This window comes from Colius striatus, chromosome 11 (genome assembly GCF_028858725.1).
Source record: "Colius striatus isolate bColStr4 chromosome 11, bColStr4.1.hap1, whole genome shotgun sequence".
Classification (NCBI taxonomy): Eukaryota; Metazoa; Chordata; class Aves; order Coliiformes; family Coliidae; genus Colius; species Colius striatus.
The window spans coordinates 8,195,538-8,218,507 of NC_084769.1; the positions used below are offsets into that span (position 1 = coordinate 8,195,538).

The 22,970-nt window shown below is 40.1% G+C and overlaps 1 protein-coding gene across 1 annotated transcript in view; it reads left to right on the forward strand.

Annotated features, from left to right (window-relative positions):
* The first annotated feature begins 1,462 nt into the window (after nt 1-1,462).
* The window catches only part of NCKAP5 (NCK associated protein 5), a 369,143-nt gene continuing 347,635 nt past the window's right edge, over nt 1,463-22,970 (forward strand). Inside the window, exon 1 of the mRNA XM_062005050.1 lies at nt 1,463-1,531. Within this exon, the coding sequence (XP_061861034.1) occupies nt 1,463-1,531 (69 nt within the window). The remainder of the gene's footprint in view (nt 1,532-22,970) is intronic.

A 22,970-nucleotide genomic window follows, 5' to 3' on the forward strand; every position in this document is an offset into this window, starting at 1 on the left:
GCGGTGGGTTTATCTGTTTGATATCACCACTGTGACAGATGGGATGGTTCACAGGTGCATGAGAAGTCGAATCTATCCAGAGGCCTGCAAATATATCTGGAAAACACATGCAAGGTTTCTTTTGGGAATGCCCCAGCGTTACCCTACAGCCAAGCTCAATGGTATTTGTGCATCACCTGGCTGCTTGTCACTGAAGGTGCTATTTGCATTAAGTAAAAAGGATCAGAAGAAAGCAGCTTTGTCTTTTGCTTAGTTTTTCAGTCAAATGCAATGAATTTCTCTAGGTTTAGCGTTAAGTAGTGCTGTATGATTAATCCAACATTACTAGATTTATGTTTTTAAATAGGCTTCCACATCAAATCTGGACTAAGAAATGTGGACAAATTATTGCAGTGAAAGCTCTTTGTCCTCAGTAGGAGCTAGCATATTAAGAAATGTAGGATGCTGCCTTCTGAATCAGTAAATGCAGCCACTGTGAGATGCAGCAGAAAGTTCATGTATTTGGTTCTGTATTTATGAGGATATCTGCCTGCCTTAATTTGAGTTAGATTCTGATTTCTGTTATTTTTCTACTTTCTGTAAATCCTGAATAAATTCTTTAACTTTGCTCATGATCCTGAATCAAAACACAATAAATATGACCTTAAAATACAAGCTAAAACTTTCAAATGCATATATCATCAGGAACATTTAAGAAAAGAGAAAGCTGGTAGTTATTACTTGTAAGCTGTGGCTTGCTTTTAGCAGAAACCACCAGCGAGGAAGAACCAAACCCTATAGAACTGGAAAGACTAATTTCCTCTGCGATGCCTTTATGAGGTGAAGTTCCCTGGCCATTCTGTACAGGCAGTGCAACTGTCTGATTATCACAGCAGAATCTTTGACCTTAAAAACGTAAAGAAAGTGCTGAGGGCATTTGTCTTACTTTCAAGATAATGGGAGTTGAAAGCTTTTAGAACTTTTCACTTTTAGGTCCAAAATTTGTACATCAGTGTAGCAGCACAGATGTGCCAACAAGCAGGGCTTACTGGGGAGTGCAATTAATGTGAAATCAACTGTTTCCCTCCCTACTTCCCCCTCCCCAGCCCCAGGTAGGTCGTTGGCTCTGCAAATCCAGCTCCCAGCCCAGTTCAAAAGAGACTGTGAAAACATGAGGTGTATTGATAAAGACAGTAGTAGCAGATTTTTATTTTTCTCTGAGAAGTGACCCAAACATGTTGGTAATATTTCTGTCTGGAGAGTTTAGCTTTTTTTGGCATGGAAAATTTGTTCCTGGAACAAAGCCTACTATAGACACAAAGTCATTAGCTGCTGGGTTATTACAAAGTTAATGATGAAAGACAGAGACTGTTAAATAGGATATTGAAATGTGCTTTTAATTTTTCACTTTTTTTTTTTCAGTGATGCTGGAAACAGTCTGACATTTCTAGTGGATCAAAAAGAGAAAACAATAACCTCAGCTATGGAGAGAAAAAGACAGCTACAGAAAAGGGAATTTGGGAAAAGACTTTCTCTGGACAGCAGTCTTGTGGTAAGATTAATACTAATTGAATTTACTGACTATATCTTCTGTCATAAAAGTATGGTTGTTAGGAGGCAATACTCCTAATGATGTACATTTTAAAGGTGTTTTATCTGTTCATCACAACATCACAACCTTCTGTGATTTTTAAGTTTCTCCAAAGCAAATGTGCTGGATGAATTTTACAGCATCCTAAACAGGAATATGTCATCATAGAGAAGAATATCCCTGAATTCATTGGATTTACACAAGAAGGGGATCCAGACAAATACACAACACTTGTATATGAAATCCTACTCAGCCTCTGTGGGATCATTCTGTATTGCTTTATACTTAGCATATGACATCTGTAGATAGGTGAGGTCATCTAGTCAGAAATGCTTGTTTTACTATTGAGGATACTAGGAAGAAATCATCATCATAGTGAATGTATAAACTATTCTAATATCCACTGAAAGAGAAACATAAATGCCACATGCTGTAAAATAATTGGGTTTGCTATACATAGGATTTGAATTCATTGAGACTATATTCTGGATTTACTTTTAGTTAATGTTTTCAAATGATGACTGAGATTAACAAGACGTTTTTATAGCTGTACTGTGGATACATGACTGGAAAATGCTCAACAGTTGTGCAAGAGTACAAGCAGGCCAATGTTAAGTATTCAGCATGCTAGTCTAACAGATACTGAAGGAAGCAAAGCTGAGAGCTGAGGAAAGCCATGCCCTCACATCTCAGTCTATCTGCTGATGCCTCTCATTCATCTGCTGTGCTCTGCAGTAGGGATCAGCAGAGCAGTGCCTCCCTCCCAGGTTTCCACTGCTCTGCAGACCTTTGAGGACTCTGCTCTTCTCCCTGAAGTCTTAGCTAGAAGGTCTACAAGGTTTTGCAAGGTTTGCAGGGTTTCCAGGGTAGTGTCAGTTGGCCAGTGAAGAAATGTGCAGAGCCTGTTTCAAAAGAGGTCTGTCCTTTCCCTTGGTTTGAAACGACACTCTTTTGTGTGATGTTGAATTACATCCCTCTATTTTGAAAAATAAAATCAGAGAATAAAAGTAGTGAAGAGTGGTGTCTCCTCCCCTAAACTCTGAGCTGATATCAAGACCTTAATGGGAAGCTTTCTAAGCTCCTTCCTGTTCAGGCCTTGCAGCTCAGTGCTCTGATGGTGAGAAATAGTCGTTTTCAGGTTGTTCAGCCTGCAACAAAACCTGATTTCTCAGCTTGCATGCACTCAGCAGGCCACATCATGCTCTCAGCTCTATTAAAGCTATTGCAGTTGTGTTCTAGCTTCTGGGCAGAGAAGGTAGGTTTCATATGAACTCATTATCCGACACATTCAGAGTCAAACAAAATCTGGCAGGTTTTGTATGCTCAGAAGTGTGTTTATTCCCAGGGCCAACCTCTGTTATTAGCTCTAGGGATGCACACCTCCAAAACAGCCTCCAGCTGAAGTGTACTGCTGTGATCCAAACAATCAGTCACCAACCATCAATATATCTGGAGAGAAGAACACCACTGATAGAAACAGGGTACTGAAAGCTAGGGGAAATGGTAGCAGTTGTGAATTTTGCACAAAGTTATTGGTGGTCTTCCCTAAATGTTTGCACTGACGTAATGGACTAGATTCAGCCTTTACTTTCAGCATTTTCTTTTCCCTGAGGTGTCAACGTAGTCTTCTGTATGGATGAAAACAAGGAACTAGGTATTTCTGGCTTCCAGTCCCACCTACTGCTAGTTTGGACTAGCAAGTTTTATAGCCAAAATGATTAATTCTATGATTAATTCTTACACTTTCCTATCACTAAAGGGAGAAACAGAGGGACATTTGGCAATGCCATAGCGAATACTGTGTGTGTAACGTCAGCAGAAGTACATTATGTAATAATCAGTGCTATCTGCGTGTTAAAGTGCCCACAAGGATTTAATTAGAAGAGAAACACAAACTATAGATGTATGAGAAGGTGATGTTTCTCCCTGCTCTTCAGCAAGTGGTAAGTAGGGTGGGAAGTTGTACAAAACTGGAAAACGTGCAAAAACATTTCAGGCATTGGCTTGAGGTCATTGAATTTCTGCCAATATGTGTCAGCTGAAGATCTGTGGCTGATTAACTCCTGCTGCTACAAAAGTGTTGAAGAAAACGTGAGGGAAAGAAATATGACAGTGTTTCAATATTTTGAACATACAAACCCCTCATACCATCAGGCTGACATACCCACTTCTAAAATAATGTCTTCTGCTACACGTGACGTTTACAGGTTCTGCTTGCCTGGAGAGTTTCTCAGGGCATACATATGTTTTCAGTACTTGTATATCACAGGTCAGTGTCTATTGAAGCTTTATATTGAGTAGGATATGTATAACTAGATTAGGGAGTGTAATCTGTGCATTTAATTAGAAACGTGTGAGCACTGTTCATTGTTTACTGCCAGCTATTATTTCATAACAAATGGGGAGAGTCATTTAGAGATTCAAGTGCCTTCAGCAGCCTGTCAGTAAATCACACTAGATGCTTTGTGACTCCATGGAACTCGATAAAACAAAGAACTCTATGTTTCTCCCATTCTTCCAAATTCCTATCCCATCATATCTCCTCTTAATTGTTGCCTTCATATCACGTATCTGTCTTCATTACCCTTGTATCCACTCTGTTACCAAATTCTGCCTCAGCACTATGTTTTAGTCCCATTCCCTGCCCGTGCAAGTCCTTAGGTCTCTCCAGTATCTTTTCCCAAAGGTTTTATATTTAACCTCTCAGGCATTCAGGGCTGGACATTCTGCTTGGAAAGTCTGGCCTTGATTTGCTCAAAAACAACTTCTTGTTTAGTGAGGTCTTCCAGCATTATCGTATCTCAGAAAGAATTCCAATTTCTTTGTATTTAAAGGAAACATGTTTCTACTTTTGTACTCTGGACCATGAGATCCAAATAGGCGTTTCTGATAACATTCCTCACCCTGACTGCCTGTGCTGCTTTTCCCATCTGCAAGGGATTGTAATCTTCTTCTGGAATGTTTTTTCCATGATTTAATCTACAAGTATTGCCTAGTGATGTTTACAACAACAATAAAAAAATCCCTCTTCCTTCCTTATCTCTTAGACTCTGAACATATAGGCTATGATGGTATATAATGGAAGAGTGAGAAAGGGAAAGAGTTGTTTTGGAGGGGAAGGAAAAAGGCTTGGCTTTGGCTTCCAACCCTTAGAATATGGATCTGGGCGTTCAAAGTGTGAGCATGAATTTCATCACACTGTTTAGTATTCAGGCCTATCCCATCAAACAGTGAATTTCATGCTTCAGGTTAGGAGGATCCATTTCAGAAACAGCCTTCAAACAACATACTTATGAGAAATTAAGTAGATGTTAAAACTTTCTTCCTTACACCGTAGGCTCACTAATTACTTCCTGATCACCTCAGATAAAGGTGAAGAGTTCAGTGTTGATTCGTATAGTAATCTGTCCCATTCCAGCTGATGTCTTGAGGGAATGTGCTTTACAATAGGGGGAAACAAACCTTTTAAAAATGATAAAATACAGATGCACTAATCTCTTCAGAGACTGTACTTTATAGGACATATTTTTTATTGAGTGGCTATGGACCTCATGAACATTTGAATTAACACTTTGCTGGAAGTTAGTAGTTTGAAGCCCTTATTTTAACAAGATTCAAGGTCATACTATTGTTAAGAAATGCCAAGTAATCAAAGGAGTGGCCACAACTGCTGCCCAGGTCAAAGGGGAGTCTTGCTGTTTGTTTCCATGAAATTAGATCTCTTACTATCTTTTAGCTGTGACATGACAGGTATTACTCCAGAAATCTCTAGTAGAGTCACTGCCTACTATTGCTCTGTAGGTTTCCAATATTAACCACAGTTTGGAGAGCTTTTGTACACCAGACACTCATTTTCATTTGCAAACAAAACAGGTAAGCCTACAGTGACAATAGCGTTTTATGGTTTTATATACTAGTGAAACAATTACAAGATATTAACTTCATAGCAATTCACAGAATCGGAGTAGTTACAGGTAATCCTATGAGATCAGTTAAAGAAAATACTGTCTTTGTGATTTCAGTCTGATACTTAAAAAATAAAACATACCACCCATGAAGGATATACTTTTTACAGTTGCAGTATAATTTTACACTACCTTATTGTTTCATCTGATGTACAAGTGATGCTCCTGTATTTTGTTTTTATAGAGGTTTTTTCTGCAAGTTGATTACAATCAAATGCCACAACTCTGAAAATAAGACTGGTTTGAGATAGAAGGACTGAAGTTCTTGGGTGCTTTTTTGCTTCTAAATAACATATTTCTATCCCATCAATGTTACAATGTTAGTTATGACATTTTATCATATGTGTGGTTATAAGATGATAAGATAGACAGCTATTGGGGAAGAAGGTGGATCTCTACATCCTTCTGGATTGCTATGTAAGCAATTGAGACCAAAGCCTGTTGCTGAAGTGCTTTTACTTAGAATGAAAATAAACTGCAAAATTCATAATGTTGATGGAATATATTTATTTGGAATACATTGCTTAGCTGTCACATAGCTCAATGTCAGGTTGTTTTCTGTTCAACTGGGGTATATGACTATTAAAAGAGATACAGATCTTTGTGAAGAGCATTCTGCCGTATCATGTGGCTTTAATCCTTCACAGAATCACAGATTTGTAAGGGTTGGAAGGGACATTGAAAGATCAGGGTCTGGCAGGGCCCAACCCCCCTGCCAGAGCAGGACCACCTAGAGTAGGTCACACAGGAACTTGTCCTTAAATTCTTTAGGTTTTGTTTAAAAGAGCAGCTTTACAAAGTAAAATAGTGTGAATATTTCATGAATTTAAATTGTTTAATGGATAATTTTTTCATGTTGTATCTTTCATTTCAGCACATGGAGTTGAAAATGGTGAATGAAACTATGCCAAAACAGATGGAAAGTAATTTTTCTGTATTATTTTTTCACTTTAAGCTAAAATATATGAAATAAATTAATATGAAAACGCACAGAAAAATATTTAGTAAAATTAAAGCAGGTATTTCTGTAATGTGAGTGTAGTGAAGACTTGTTTATGTGACAAGGTTCCTTTGGTAATGTTTGGAATTTGTTATTTGGTTTGTGGGGGAGACAGCTGAGATAGGGAATGCTATTAAAAAAGATAAGGAAAGGATTGATTGTATTTCAGTTTTTCCCTAAGGTTCTTCAACCAAAAGGAAAAGGGGAAAAAACTAAACCCTAAACAGAGGCAAAGCCAAGCTTTTAAGTAACTAGTGTGGGATGAGGAGAGTGTTAGAATGTATCACTGCCACCAGGGCCACATTGGCTACTCTATTCACTGGGGTGTTCTTTGAAAGTAACAAAAGCCCTATCCTTTGCCTGATCCAAACTGTCCAGTTGTCTCCCAGACCCTTTTGATCAGGAAAAAGTCAATGTTTCAAGCTGTGCTCTTTATTTGTGTGGATAATTCCCAGCCTGACTGCACACGTGGTTGGCCCTTACAGCTGTGGTGGCATTTAGCTGGGGAGATTTGAGAAGAGAATATCTTTTTGAAGCAGCCAGCACTTATCAAAGTAAAAGTTTTTGTTTTATTTAAAATGAGGCTTTTACATCTGAAAGCAAGCTGCAGTGAAGTGCTTCTCTGGTGGCTCATGAACTGTGCCCTGCTGCTTTCATTCTGGTCACACGCTCCTGTGGGGCTCTGTAGGATTAGCTTTAATGACACTGCTTTGTTGTAATACGGGTGGCAGTGTAATATAATGAATTGTACTGGGGCGTGGGAGCAATACCTTCACCTACTCTACCTGCAGTGGTTTTGGTGCCATGTACACAAACAGGTTGGGGCATCCCTTTTTTTCTGTTGTATCTAGCAACAGGACAGAGGTAATGGGATGAAGCTGGAACACACAAAGTTCCATATAAATATAAGAAAATACTATTTTACTATTCAGGTGAGGGAGCCCTGGCACAGGCTGCCCAGGGAGGGTGTGGAGGCTCCTTCCTTGGAGGTCTTCAAGACCCACCTGGACACGTTCCTGTGTGACCAGATCTAAATGGACCTGCTTCTGCAGGGGGATTGCACTGGATGATCTCCAAAGGTCCCTTCCAACCCCTACCATTCTATGATAATTCTATGATTCTATGAAACAGGAAAGCTGAAGCAGGGACCTTTTTTGGGAGTGTGCATGTGTTATCTGTGAGTAACACCCAGGGCCGGGAGCCAGGCCTTTAGGGGTTAGATCTACACATTTGTGACCTCTACTCAATTTCTAAGTCAGTTTAATAAATCTCTATTTCAATTTCTTCCTCAGTAAGTTGGATCTTATAATAGTTTCTTACTTCATAAGTATTTGAAGAATGGTCTGTTTTTAGCATGTGTGTGTAGCTTGGTTTGGTATCTTCAGATGAAAGGTGTCACAGAGAAAGCAACAATATAGCAAAGCTGTGAAGAGTCCTGTGCTAGCAAGGAGAGGGGAACCCTTTGTAACTCAGTAGGGGAAATAACCCTGACTTTTTGCTAGTTGACTATGACATTCACAGGGTGTCTAATGTCACCATGCAACATAATGCACTCCAACATTTTTAAATGAAAGATGGCATTACAAATATTACCCAGTCAGATGTTGACTCAGTTTCTAATGTTTGTAGTTGGATTATTTTTTTCCCCACCTAAAACTGCTGACAAATTCCTTAATCTGCAGATAGTTTCAGTCTTCTCGAAACTTGGATCTCTATTTGTGTGTGAGTCTGTAAATTAGAATTTTATTCACCTGGATACATCATCAGAAGAAAAGCATGTGCCAAGAGCATAGTCAGGCACTGCAAAAGCACGGTGCAGTAATGGAAAAGACATGCAGAATGTTGGCCTCCAACAGTTTTCCCAGTGTTCTGAGAAGGCAAGCTGAAGTAACCATAACATTCAGAGGATATAGCAGGAGCATAAGTCAAGGAGAACAGTTTAATAAAGGTGAGAAGTGTGTTCTTTCAAGGTAGAAGAGAGAATACAGAGAAGAGCAGCAATGAAGTATATATAGTGTTGCTAACTTAATAGGTTAATGTTTGCTTATTCATAGGGAAAACCCTAAAATACAGAATTGACACAGTGACTCAGTAAACTGAATTATTAAGGCAATGTTAGAAGATTCTATTCCTTATGGCCACATTAGAACTGCTTGCACAGTTAGGACATCTATTCCACAGATGGACAAATTAAGTGCTATCAACTGTCTGTATTATATATACAGCCCTGAAAACTACTTGAATATTTGTGGACAAATAAAATCTCAGTGTGTAAAAAACCATCGAAACAGAAGAACAAATTGTTGATTGTGCACACCCAGTGCCTTTAAACACCAGGACTTTGCAAAAACGGAGCTGTCTATAAATGTGTTGCCAATAGCAGATACTTGCCTTTGTTTGCATTTTTAATGAAGTGGAAATTGGAACGAGAGCTCTGGTATGTCAGGCACAAGAAAATACAGAGAAAAAGAAACACCTGAATGGATCAGTTCACAGCAGAAGCTGGGGAGAGGTGAAGAGGAGAGAGAAAGCACTGGTGTGGGATAGCAGTGCTTAGGCTTAACTGATACTAGCATATCACTGGTGCTAATAATGTGGAAAACACTGCGTGGGTTTAAGGACATGATTTACCAGCCCAGCAGTGCATCCAAGGTACTAGGAAGTAGAATCTACATCAGCTTGGATAAAGACAGCATAAAGTCACTAGTTTCACCAAGTAAGATGGACAATGGCATTTCCAGGTAATCGTGGTGGAGATGTCTGGTTTGGATTTCATTTGCAGAAGAAAGACTCAAAACTAAAGACTGTGTAAAGCACTGAATGTCGTGGCAGCAGTCAGTTACTGCAAGTGCCATTCTTGGAGTCTGGAGCTGCCTGGAAAAACCTAACATCATAACTAAAAAAAATGGGGACTGTGAGTTCGAAAGGACTCAGTGAACCCAGGGAATTACTTTAGAAGAAGTAAGTGTCAGGCCTAATGTGAAGAAATAGCTCTATTACATGCCAGTGCCACAGAAAGAACAGAAGTCCTTGCTTGCAGTAATACAGATGGTGACCTATTACTTTGATTAAAGCTAGTTTATACCAATAGAAACCAGTGAGCCTTCTCACAAACTGGAGATGTGGATAAACAGTGAGCAATAGCTGCATAGCAAGCTGGGGAAGATACTACTTGAAGGGAGGATAAAAGTAAAAAGCTCATTTATTACATTGAAAACAAGGAAATAGTGCATGAACCGTGCTGTTCCTCAGCAACAGTTGGAAGAATATTCCTGCTGGAAGATGCCTCAATGGTTTATTGATCAAAAGCACTGACACCAACATGGGCAGAAGTGCACTGCAAGAGAGGAATTGTTTACCAATTCTTACTGCACATCAGAAGTTACATCAGTAGGTATATATGGTGACACGGTGACAGCTGAAACAGAACCCAAATCCCTAGAGGGCATGCTTTGACAAACTGCTGGCTTTTGCTTTCTCATGTTGTTGGCACATAAACGTAAAGTGACAAACATGAGACTTGAAGGTTAAAATAAAAGCTTTAAGAGAAATTTCTGTAGCTGATCTGCCCTTGTTCATTGTCACAGAACTCGATGCAAAAGCAGAGGAAAACTGAGGCGTACAGACAACAGAAAAGATGGTTTTATGAGTGCCTGTAAATTAGCTGGCAGATGGACTGAGAAAAACAGAGGGCAATGGGGTTCTGTGGCCTTTAAAGAAAGCAGGAAAATCAGTGTATGGCACTGCAGAACCTCAGCAAATTCCCCATCAGACTTTCAACATGGAGATATTAAGTTTGAAACAATTTCTAAAAGGCTTTTGAAGACATTGATTCGGCTGCAGAGGGGGAACTAAAGGAAAATAATGAAGGAAAAAGCAAGACAAATGTCTGCCTGTGTTCTTAGAGTTATTCAGGAAGGAAAGCTCGGAATGGTCCAATGCAGAATTCAGGTGCAACAAAAAGGACTGGATGTCAGATGTTCGAGTCGACAAACTGTAGAGGTCGAACTGCAAGTCTGTCTGTGATAATTTACGGTTGCAGATAGCAAGGCTTAGAAGGGAATACTTGTAGCTTCACCTTGGTTCAGAGGAGACAACAGTGTACTGAGTTGATTTTCACAGATTTTCTCCAATATCATCCAGTTAGGGACATACTAGGAGAACTCTTGCCGTGAAGCTATTTGACTGATGGTAGATCTTTATTTCAGATGGAGCCTCAGGTCATGCTTTGGAGGGATTTTGATGATTTGCAGGGTGCATGCCAGGCTCTGTTCCTTGGGGCCTCAGGGAGTAGCTGGTGGGCGCCTGCCATCTGGTCCACAGCCAGCTCAGCAGCCTCCTGCCTGCTCCTGCCCTCTTCCCTGAAGATGCTGGCAAGGAGCAGGCTGCACGTGGGAGAAAAGGAGCTTGAACCGTGCGAGCCTGCTCCCGGCCAGGACCTTGGGCTGCTCCCTCCCTTTCCCCCTGCCCTATCCCCATCAATTACAAAGTGTAGCTGTGACAGATGCAAGTCCAGCCCCAGAAGAGGAAAGGTCATGGAAAGCTTTGGATTTAGTATGAATGTGCACACACGCTGCGTGGTTTACCACATGATTATGTGCCTCACTGGGTCATAAAGGCTGCATATCATTGGACTAGCCAGAGATAAGCAGTTACCAAGGGAAATGGATATACCAGGGACCCTTATCTAGGTCTATTAAGCTACCAAATGCAGCAGTGTAATTGGAGGCTTTGCCTGCCCAGATGTTAAGAGCAGAAGGCTCCCTGTAACAAGAGATCTGAGGAGATTTGGGTTAACTAAATAGGGATTTTATTGACAAACCTTTTAAAATGCTTCATGCCTTCAGCAATTAAGCATAACACACATCCTGAGAAGGACAGGTCTCTGTCTCTCACAGTTGCCTGATTCCACTTGAATACAATCCTGGAGAGAAGAGCGAAAGAAATCGTGTCCTATGTTGTTTTATAGTGTTGATATCATTCCCTACCCTGCCAGATTGAGAGTGAATAGTGAGTCTACCTCCTGCTAGTTCAGTCATGGAATCCTCTCAAATGTCCTCTTTTGAATATTGTGGCATCCCTAGAAGAGTCTACATTTCTTTCACAGACTTGTGTGCATGTAAATATACAAAGGGAAAAAATATCTTTGCAAAAAGGGATGCAGGCATATCCAGATAGGTTTATTTTACAAATAGCAAAGGTCAACTTTCCCTGGTGCTCTTGAGTTTTACTTATGTTCTCCATCTACTCGCAGTGAATGTGGAATAGCCTCAAATCACAGCTATAGCTTTGAACTGTCTGCAAACCAGAATTTCCAGCCTATGTTAAAAATTCTGAGATCTTGATATTTCATTTAGTCCCAGCTGGAAAATTCTGGTTTTGTTCTAAAGATATATGGATACTTTTGGCCCTCGTGCTCATTTAATTTTATAGCTATAAGAGATGTTGTACACTAAAAGAGATGATGTACACTGTTTTTCTCCATGAGTGTACAGTTTTGATCTTTAAAGTGGGTCTTACTGTATACTTTGCCTTTATGGAATAAGTGTTTTCTGGTTAAAAACTAAGCTGCCAAAGAACTGGCTAAATCTTTCACATGGAAAATACTCTGCTTCCTGCTGTCAACAGAGCTAGGCAAAACACGGCAGTGTAAAGATGTCTTTTGCTGGGCATCCCTGGAGGCAGGGACATTCAAGGGTAGATACTCCAATAGCAGACATTTTTCTTTTCTAGGAGCTCTGTAAGTGCATGTGGAGCTCTAATTGCTGTGAATGGCTCTGCTAGCAGTTCCTTTCTCCTTCTGTTCTTGCGCCTCTGTGCTTGCCTGTCTGCTTTTCCTTTCAGGGCCTCCTTTGACCCAGATAGGAAGTGAGCTGGGATCATCTCGAAGCATTTAAAATAATTGGGTATCAACAGCTGGCTTTATGGGAGCTAACAGTGTAAATCCAGAGTTTTTATGATTTCAATGGGTGGGGGTTTTTTGTAGTTTATAAAGCAGATCCAAGTAATTTTGGCTGGGAAACAGTTTTCCAACTTATTTCTATAGTAATACCTTAGAGTTTTTCATTATAGTGAAAATCTCTAGCAGGTCTGCAGGGAAAAATTGCCTCCACTGTTTCCAGACACCCAATATGTTTTCCCTGAGCTTGAATTTATGAGTTTTGGCAAAGATAACTCACAATATGATCGTGTTTCAGGGTAGTGGTTTCTTGCACTGAATCCCAAACCAACGTGTAACTGTTCAGAAGGCTCCTATATGTCTTTGGTGATGTACACATATGGGACGAGGCTCTCCAAAATCCTACCAATCTGTTTTCACCTCCAGTGTATTATTCACTGCGCAGCATATCAAAACAGTTTCTGAACTACAATTTAATTCCCAACTTCTTTCCAAGTTTTTACAGCATAAATTGCAGTCCTAGCCTAGAAGAGCACGATTTGACTCTTAATGAAAGTTCTTTTGTTTGGATTGCTTTGTAAGTAGGTTCAAATATAACTGTTTATTAAAGAGCTTTCCTGAAAGAACAAGTGCTTGAATCAAATGACTCCGCAAGGTGTAGTATAGAATTCCTCTCAGATTTAAGCATTAGACTGGGAGAGAATGAGTATGTCTGTCCTGGGAAATTTGAGTCATTATTTTGGCATTTTGTTTTCAACTGAAATGATTTTTTTACGCAGTTGTGTTGAAAATATCTCCTCTAAAACTAAATTGACTTTCTTCCCGGTTTTGCTACAATGCCTCCAAGTCATCATTTCTATGCCTTGCAATATACCCTGCTGCCCAGCTGCCCCATGGCACAGGTGGAGCACCGGGTGACACAGCTGTCATCCTCTGAAGTGCCTCTGGAAGGCACACAACCCCAGACTCTAACTGACACCTGAGAGATGGAGGAGGTAGGAGTACTCAGATGGTGAACCACAGTGCTCTTTCTGACCTTAAACACATTGTGCTTGAGCCTGCAAATAAAAGCCTTCTGACTCATAGTAGGAAGAGAAGTGTGTGTGGTGTGTGCATTACATTTGTGTAAATTGTCCCCAGAAATTAAACATTTTCTGTTATCTTAGAAGAAATATGTTTTTAAAGAAGGGTATTACCATTTTCCTTCAAAAATTCTGTCTTTTTTTTTGGTGGAAACTGCTATTTTCTCTGGAATAGTCAATAGAAAATTCTTGAGTGGCTTTACTAAAGCTCTCCAAGATGCTACTTTTACCTTTAGCCAACATATCTGTTGCCTTATTCCACTAAGTAGAAACTTTAGTGGCACTGATTACATAGGGATCTCTTAGATAGAAAAGCACATTCTCTGTATGGGTGAGAGTGATGGAATCTGAAATTGCAAGCGTTTGTGTCTTATTTCATTCCTGGTTTTTACATCCCTTAAACTCCAGGAACCTCAATGGGCTTTTCCCTGACAGATGAAGCTGATGTCCTTTCTTCTACAGCTATTTTCAAGCATTTTTTTACTTATGCACTAGTATGTCATGCTTGTTTCTCTTGCTGTTACTGAGGGTTGGATAGGAGTTTTCTCTCATGTTGTATCTTTGTAAATTGGATCATCTTGTGACATTGAATCACGCTGGTTGTCACTGGCTAAGCAGCAGGTTCCTCCTAACCCTTTCCCACGTGTGGTTCTGTTTGATGCGATTGTTATTTACTTTCCAACCACCTTGTAATCTCAGTTTCATCTGCACCTTCAAGCTTTCCTTTGAGCACCACATCAACTACACTGTCAAGGCTTGCTTTTTTTTTAATGTAATCTGTGTAGGAATTCAGCAAAGGCTTAGGTCTTGCTGTCTCTGCAGGACGCAGAGGGTTTGATTTATGATAACAGCACAAGTTGAATTATTGCTCTAGCTGGCACTCAGCCTCCCAGATTGGCTTCTACATGGTATTCTGAAGTTTGTGCAAAATTCACCCAATGTGCTAAAGGAAATAGAGTTAAATGTGTCCAGAAGTCAGCCCACTGTACCTATACAAGGCACTGAATTATTTTTGAATGTGCCATTGTTTAAAGCTAGAAAGTTCTAAATACACTTCCCTCCCCATGTGCCAGTGTCTTGGACTATCCCAGTGTATATGATGTATGAATGTGTTTTATGGGTATAACATGCATCACTGAAGAGGGTTGTCTCACGGCCTTCACTCACTTACTGTACTTGAAGGAGTCAGATGCTGCTGGTGTTGCTGTTTCCTTCTGGCGTAAAAACTGTTTCCTTTCAGAGTCAACCCTAAGTGACCTGAGAATCTCCTTCAATGGAGTCTATTTGCTTCAAAGTAATTCAGGGTTTATTTTTGCATTCACCATTTTTATAACTTCTGTTTAGCAACGAAGTCAAGCTTTTTTGTTTATAATTGCTTAGTTCTGCTGATTGTCAATTGACTGGTGACTGCAGGTCTTTTGCTTTGGGCATTCAACTTTGAGCATTCATTTAGGGAAATGTTGGAAATCATGAAACACAGGTCCTGTTACATGGGACACTGGAAATGTTCAAATACCTTAAGTCACCAGTTCCTTGGAAAGTCTTAACTACTAAGCCTTCCCTTCTCCAGAAACTACATTTATAAAGATGTGTTTGACAGGGAATTGCTAGCTGTAGAAATGCAAGCCTTACCATGCTGAGGTAAAGATTTGTAATTATACACAGGCCAAAGTATTCTTCTTCTGCTCAAACTTTGATAATGTGTATTTGACAATTAAAACTGCTTTATTATCTATAAAGAACAGTTTATGTGGCACCAAAATTACAGCAGCTACTCTTTTTAGTACAGAATTAACTTTCTGAAATGATCAATTATATTAGTTAATTCATTTATACATAAAGATAAATTAAAATCTAAATCCTTTAAGTATTTCAGGACAATGAGAGAAGTTTTAAAATTATTTTAAGAAAGGAATAGTACCAACTCTTTAAACTATAAAAAAAGGTCAGGCTTATAGTAAGTACCTTTACATGTTTTTCACATGGTTCTTCGTAGGTAAAAGTTTCTTCTTCAGCAGAGATTTGTGTGCAATATTCTTCTTCCTTCCAAATGGTAAACACATACTCCATGTCCTTCCATTTGCATGAAGCAGAGTGCTTTCTTGAAAAATGCACTATTCAGAATGACCATGACAAGACTGGAAAGGTGTTCACTGTTTATCCATGCTCGCTGTATCTCAGCTATCTGCAGTGGAGGGGAAAGGCAGAAGGTCAATTCCAGCACACTCAGAGCTCACAGTGGTTTTAGAGTAGATTGAGTTAATGCATAATGTGTGTCATGCTGTCCGATCTCATACCTAACAATGTCAAGCCTTTCTAAGAAGAGTGCTGTGACTGACTTGTCTGCCTGCTGTTGTCTACAGGTGTGACTGATATTTGGGTCAAGGACAGTGTCCCTCACAACTCCATACTGTTGGTCAGGACCAATTTTACACCATGGAAAGAGAAGTCCAACACAGCCAGCAGCTTTCTTAGCCACCATGTCCCCAGTACCACTCACTCTGTCAAAAAGAACTGTAGCTGCTTTGAGCCTGAATTCCAGATAGTCTTGAAGCAACTGTAATACCCTGTACTTTGATAATGCAATGCAGCTAGAGAAAAAAAAGGCTTTCCAAATTAAAATAACCTGAGCTGTAGACAGCACTGTTGCTGATCACAATTATATGCCAAATACTTTTCATTACCAGAGCTAACCTCTGTGCCTGTGAGCTTTATAGCCCAACCTGCATACATCTCCTTAAATCTTTGACTTTAAATTTGTAATGCTTACTTTTCAAGATAATTAACGTATTGTTGCAATGCTTTTGCCTGTAGCCTTCTGCTGATAGTGTCAACTCTAGTTTTAGCCCTTTTGCACTGACAATTTAGTTAGTATAGTTCTGTAGCTTTGTGCAGACATGCTGTCAGGTCTGCCCTCACATAGAAAGCTCAGTCAGTGCAGGCTGAGCTTCACAGGAGGGATGGAGATTGGGTGACCTCTAAGCTGGCACTTGGCCAATATACTGATTTGAATGTGCCTCTTGCTCTTAATTCAGTGAGGTGCATTTGAAATTCCTACCTGTAAGCCTTAATTTACCTTGCATAGATACCTGTATTATTAATAGCTCTGTGTCCAGTCCCTTTGTAAAACTAGCCTCTGGTGTTTATTTCCATGAGGCAGTCCCAGTGCAGTAAGTGTAATCAACTGAGGTCAACTACATTCTTTGGTGGGCTTTTCAGAGTATCATACAATTGTTATGGTTGGAAAAGACATTTAAGATCATCAAGTCCAACCACTCACCTCACACTGCCAAGTCCATCACTAAACCATGTCCCTCAGCACCTCATCTATGTGTCTTTTGAATATCTCTAGGGATGAGGACTCCACCACCTCCCTAGGCAGCCCTTTCCAGAGCTTAATAACTCTCTTTTAGTCAAGCATGCTCGCTGTGCTTTACATGTGCTCAGTCAGATGCAAGGACTACAGCAAATTAAAACTGTTGACCCAAATCCTTGGATCCGAACAGTTACTGGTACCTTTAGCTTAGGGCTCATCTCAAGAGGCAGTAACTAAGCCAATAGATTGTCTCCTGGTAGAATTCAAGTGTGCTGGAAGTTGCTGATGTAAATACTGTGGATGAGCTTTTAATAATATTCAATAATTTTCTGGCCTTGCCTAATAGGAGTAACCATAATTGGATCTCTTGCTGCAGAGTATAACATGATCTTATGGAAAGTCAGGTGAGACTTTGTTCTCAGTGCTTTCCTTTCCCTAAGATCCTGGTAGGGCAGATAGCTGATTCAACATCTGGTTTGACCTGTTTTGTCATCTGTGTTCCTATAGGATTAAAAGATACACAGACATTCAAGAGCTAGAGTTCAGTGTTTTAGTATGGATGAAAAAACTAAATGTAATACTACAATATTAATTTCCTGTTTCTCACATTATGGATAACACTTAGGATGTATTTTGGGAAAAGTCTTAATACATAGGTATTTAGATGTACAGGTCTTCAATTTCAAAACAGAGATATACCATATTTGACAGTAGCAAAAAAACCATTTCCACTTCTAACTCTTTTTACCTTGTTTCAACTGTTTGAATTTGTAATTTCAAGCCTTTTTGTCTTCTAGGACTGGAGACCGATAGATATTTTTATCATTGCCTGTTATGCTTATTAAAATACAAAATCCTAAGCACTCTACTTGGGCTTTGAACTTGATCTTATTTTCATTTATATATAAACATATGTAACATTTTAGGAAAGTATTAGTCCCCACAGGCAAGAAAGGGAACATATAAACATATGTTTAAAGATAAGCCTGGGAGCAGCATGCTAGAAAGTTCCTTCAATCTGCCATCTCAGTGGAGACAGGGAATGAAGATCCACGCAGCAGCAAAGACACAATGGTTATTCATACGTTAGAAACCACAGCTGAGAATGGTCATGAAGGAATTAGGGCTTCTTGCTCCAGAAAGTTGGCAGGATCAATAGCCCAGCTGAAGTACATCAGCACCAACGCAAGGCAGATGTGGGACTGTCACAAACCACCCAACCAGGATGAAGAGGCAGGCGAAACATTCTATAAGCAGCTGGGAGAAGTTTCACAATCTTTGGTCCTTGTTCATGTGAGGGACTTCAACTTACCAGGTGTCTTCTGGGAATATAATACTGCAGAGAGGAGGTATTGTGGGAGGTTCCTGTTGTGTGACCTTCCTGAGGTGCCTGGGAGCAGACTAGGTAAGGCAACTTGCTGGAGCTGTTGAGGGTGATGTAATGGTTGGAGGCCATCATGGACATATGGATTATTAAATGATAGGTTTTGATTCTTGGAGAAGTAAGGAGGGGCATCAGCAGCCCAGGACGCCAAGTTGAGTGGAGTGGTGATCTGCTTGAAGGTAAGAAGGCTTTACAGAAGGACTTGGCCAGGCTGGATTGATCGGCTCAGGCTGATTGAATGAGGTTTAACAAGGCCCAGTGCCAGGTGCTGCACTTGGGCCACAACAACCCCATGTAATGCTACAGACTGGGGGCAGAGTGGCTGGAAAGCTGTCTGGTAGAAAAGGACCTAGGAGGTGTTGACTGACAGTTGGATCAACATGAGCCAGCAGTGTGCCCAAGTGGCCAAGAAGATCAATAGTATCCTGGCTTTTATCAGAAATAGTGTGGACAAGGGAAACAGCAGGACAAAGAAAGTGATTGTCCCCTTGTACTTGGTGCTGGTGAGGCCACACCTTGAGTGCTGTGTTCAGTTTTGAACACTTCACTACAAGAAGGATACTGAGGCAACAAAGCTGGTGAAGGGTCTGGAGAACAAGTCTGATGAGGGGCTGCTGAGGGAGCTGGGGGTGTTTAGCCTGGAGGACAAGAGACTGAGGGAGACATCAGCACTCTCTGCAACTACCTGAGGGAGGCTGTGGCGACATGAGTGAGGGTCTCCTCCTGAGTAACAAATGATAGGACAAGAAGGAAATAGCCTCAAGTTGTGCCAGAGGAGTTTTAGATTGGATGTGAGGAGAAATTTCTTCACTGAAAGGCTGTCAAGCATCAGAACAGGCTGCACAGGGAAGTGGTAGTATCATCATACCTGGAGGTATTTGAAAGACATATGGATGAAGTGCTGAGAGACATTGTTTAGTGGTGGACCTGGCATTGCTGAGTTAAAGGCTGAACTCTATCTTAAAGGTTTTTTCCAACCTAAACCATTCTTTGATTCTATATACCATGTATATATTTAAAATCACTTCTAATTTAATCTTGGAGCACCAGAAGCAATTGTGAGATAATATATGCAACCTGAACCAGTTCTTGTTTATTTAAGGAGCTGGTTAAATTATATGGTAGGTTAGGACAGGCAGAAGGAGGGGTGGGCAGTTAAATGTAATGCTAACTGGCATACTTTCTGTGTTGCTAATCTACTTATTACAGAAGAACTTTTTTGTCAACCTCCTTTTCAAAATTAGGCTTGCAGCTTGAAGCTTGAGTGTAAAGAAGAGACAAGCCCCGATTTCACCCTCGTAAGCTTCAGAGTAAATCAAGAATCATTTTAAGAAAGTCAGTGGACCAAGCTCTTATATAATATAAAATGTCACTGACGATAATCAAGCTGTTTCAGTTTCTACTGTTGGAATCAGCTACAATTAAGTGCTTAACAATCAAATAACTGCAACTAAATTCAAGTTATCAGACTAGAAAGATGAAATATTTCCATTTGCTAGAAGCTGTTTCAAGGACAGGTTTGATGCTGGTCCATGAAGGGCAGGCTGGTGAAGTTTCTACAGATCAATGCTGGTCTGAGTGAAGGCAGGAGTCTGGCCCTGTAGCTCTGTGAAATTGCTCTGTCCCCTCAGTGGAAATGTCATCAGCATACTCTTGTCTCTGGCTTTCATGGATCTCTATTAGAGAAAGAAGTGTCGATAGCTTAAGCACTTAAGCCTTCTTCAGAGTTTTGAACAGATTGCTTGGCTTGTATAGCAACTTCAGAAATCAAGTGCTCAGTGTAAGTATCCTTTCAGGCATCCTGGGGATTCAGTCTGGGTTCCCATGTCTTATAGCCTGTAGGTGTTACAAGTCCTCTCCTGTATCAGTCAGCTGAGAGCATGAATATTTTCACCCCTTGGCTACACAGTCCTTGTAGAAACTTTTGGTGTCTTACCTAAATATCCTTTGCCCAGTCTCTGATATATGAATCAGGAGGATGAGTGTCACACAAGATATAAAATGTGTTATGTTAAATTTCTCTTTGCTTCAGAGAAAACCTATAAAGACTGAAAATTACTAATTACCCATTTCCAATTCCCTTAACAGTAATGATTAGAAAGATTTATAAGAGAAAGCTGAGAGGAGACACAATCACTCTATACAACTACCTGAAGGGGAGTCGTAGTGAGGTGGGGGTCGATCTCTTCTCTCCAGTAATGAATGATAGAACACATGGAAATGGGTTTAAGTTGCTTCAGGGGAGGTTTACATTGGAGATTAGGAAGAACTTTTTCACTGAGAGGGTTAATCAAGCATTGGAAGGGGCTGCCCAGGGAGATGGTGGCATCACCATCCCTGGAGATATTCAAAAGACATATAGATGAGGTACTGAGGGATATGCTTTAGTTCAGTGATAGGCTTGGCAGTGTGAGGTGAGTGGTTGGACTCAATGATCTTAAAGGTCTTTTCCAACTGTAACAAATTATGATTCTATGATTTAAATAAAACTGAAAAGATTCCCTGTATTTCCTTGCAGGAAAGCATTTCTTTCTCATGGAGGACATACAACTTTTAAAGACCAGAATTTTTGCAACCCTTTGTAGGAAGTGAGTTCCAAGACTGTGTTGGAACACAGCAGCCCCTTGTTTTGGCCACCCCTCAGTATCTGTGGCCTGCCCAGTCCAGAGCCACGGTGCTAAGGGAGAAAGTAAAAGGTGTCAAAATGAATAGTGCAAAGTGTAATAGTATTTGCTAGGTTGCTACCTGACACTTGTCTGTGTTGGAAGGACATGTACATTGTCTGATGGTGCTGTTTCATTTGATTGTGAGCTTGACCTGACCAAGTCCTATTCACATGCAGTTTGCTAGTAAGGCATTATCATACTCCTAAAGGGGAGAAGAGACAACTCTGTAGCTCTCTTCTGTCCCACAGACTCTGCAGGGGCAGGGAACATCTATCTACCCTGTATCTGTTTTGCTTGTCCATAGAGCCTGAGAGTTCACCAGATGGAACTGGGAGCTAAATAGGTGTAGTGCTTTCATAACATATCGCATTGTGCATTGATGGGAAAGCCCATTCTGTGGTTCTCAGAGGAATAACACCCTGCAATAATGCTTTCCAAAGTTTATTTCATTAAGACTGGAAAATAAAGTAATGCAATAAAGAGATGGTTAACTCAGACAAGCTGTTGAACTGAACAAGTCAAGGAACTGGTGTTGTTTTGTTGCTCAGCTTGTGTTAAATATTCCCGGTGTGCACACAAGATGTGTCAAAACCGTGTGGTAAGGAAAGCAATTAGTTGTGCAGAGAAGATAAGAAGTGAGATGATGCTTGTTTTGTATACTTGGGGAATAGCAAGGTAATATGATCTGTGCTACATTTCCAACTGCAGTCCTTCTCAGACCCTCTAATTTTTGTGTGTTTAGTCTGAAGATTTCCTTGAGAAACAGATTGACTTGCAGGTGGCCTGGATTTTATACATTGAATTGGAGAGGGGTTTTGTACAGATTGGAACAACAAAGCACAAGGCAATACTGAATCCACTGAGCACAAACATGCCTCAGTGAATAGCACTCCCTAAGCTTATTTAGCACTGTATACTGCAAAATATGCTAAACAAAGAACAATTTGCTGCTCTAAAGAGCTTGCAGACATAAGAACCTGAATCCATATGATACAGTGAATAATCTGTGCCAGATAAGCCTTCTAGCTGAAATGTTCAGATGTTCTTAATTGGAAAGAGCAAGGGGATGTAAGTGGGAGTTATGTGTATATCATTAGCAAGAGAACAAATGTCTCCAGCTTTAACTAATGTTGACTACAATAAATTAAAATAAAAAGGAACAAACTGACACTTGATTTGAAGCTTGAGATGAGTGTTAATTTGAATTTTTTAAACTGCACCTGGCTTGTTTCATAGTCTCAGGATTACTTAATTGGATGCTTTGTACTTGAGTTTTTATATTTTAAGAAATGTCAGGTTATTACAAGTTCCAGAACAAAATAATGTAAAAAAAAAAATCCTTTCAAGTTAGATACTGTTAGAATTTGTTATTCTGTGACTTTGAATGGAGTCTGACTCACCTCACCTGAAGATCCCCTGTTCAGCCTTGGCTTTTTTTTCTATCTAAGCGTTGCCTTCAGCTCTTCCTTCAAACATGTTGTTGCTGATAGATGCCCTGTACTGCCTTTGAGTGTGAGGCTCTTTCTTGGGGATGACTTACTGCCATGGAAGTTCAGCTTTTCAAAACACTGCAGAGTGGATGATGGAAAGGATTTGCACATCTGTAACTTTTAAATGCAGATGATTGTCTAAGGAATTCACATATTATATTCATTTACTGGTGCTCATCTTTGATGGGAGGTAGTGGGGGAGAGGTGAGGAAGGATCCAGGGAATGGAAAGCGTGGTTAGATTTTACCCCAAATCTTTGTCATTACAGTGGTTAGTGCAGCATTGCATTAGCATGCTGTGTTGATACTTCTCAAGAGCTTGTGTAGCAGTGCTGCTTAGACACTCATTGAAATCAGTTTTAAGGAATAGCAGGGAAATTATAAGGTGAATTATAACTCAGTTGCAGTACAAGGACAGGCCATTCAGTTTGCTTTTTCATATTCCAGTCAGGTAAGAAATTTCATTTTCTACTGGGAAACAGAATTAACTTCTCTCAGACCTCTTTGAAATCTCTCGTTCATTTAAAGTTTGTATTGTCTCTTCCCTGATTTAGTGCTCCCACAAGTTGCAGTTCTTATGCTCTGGGAAGAAAAAGACA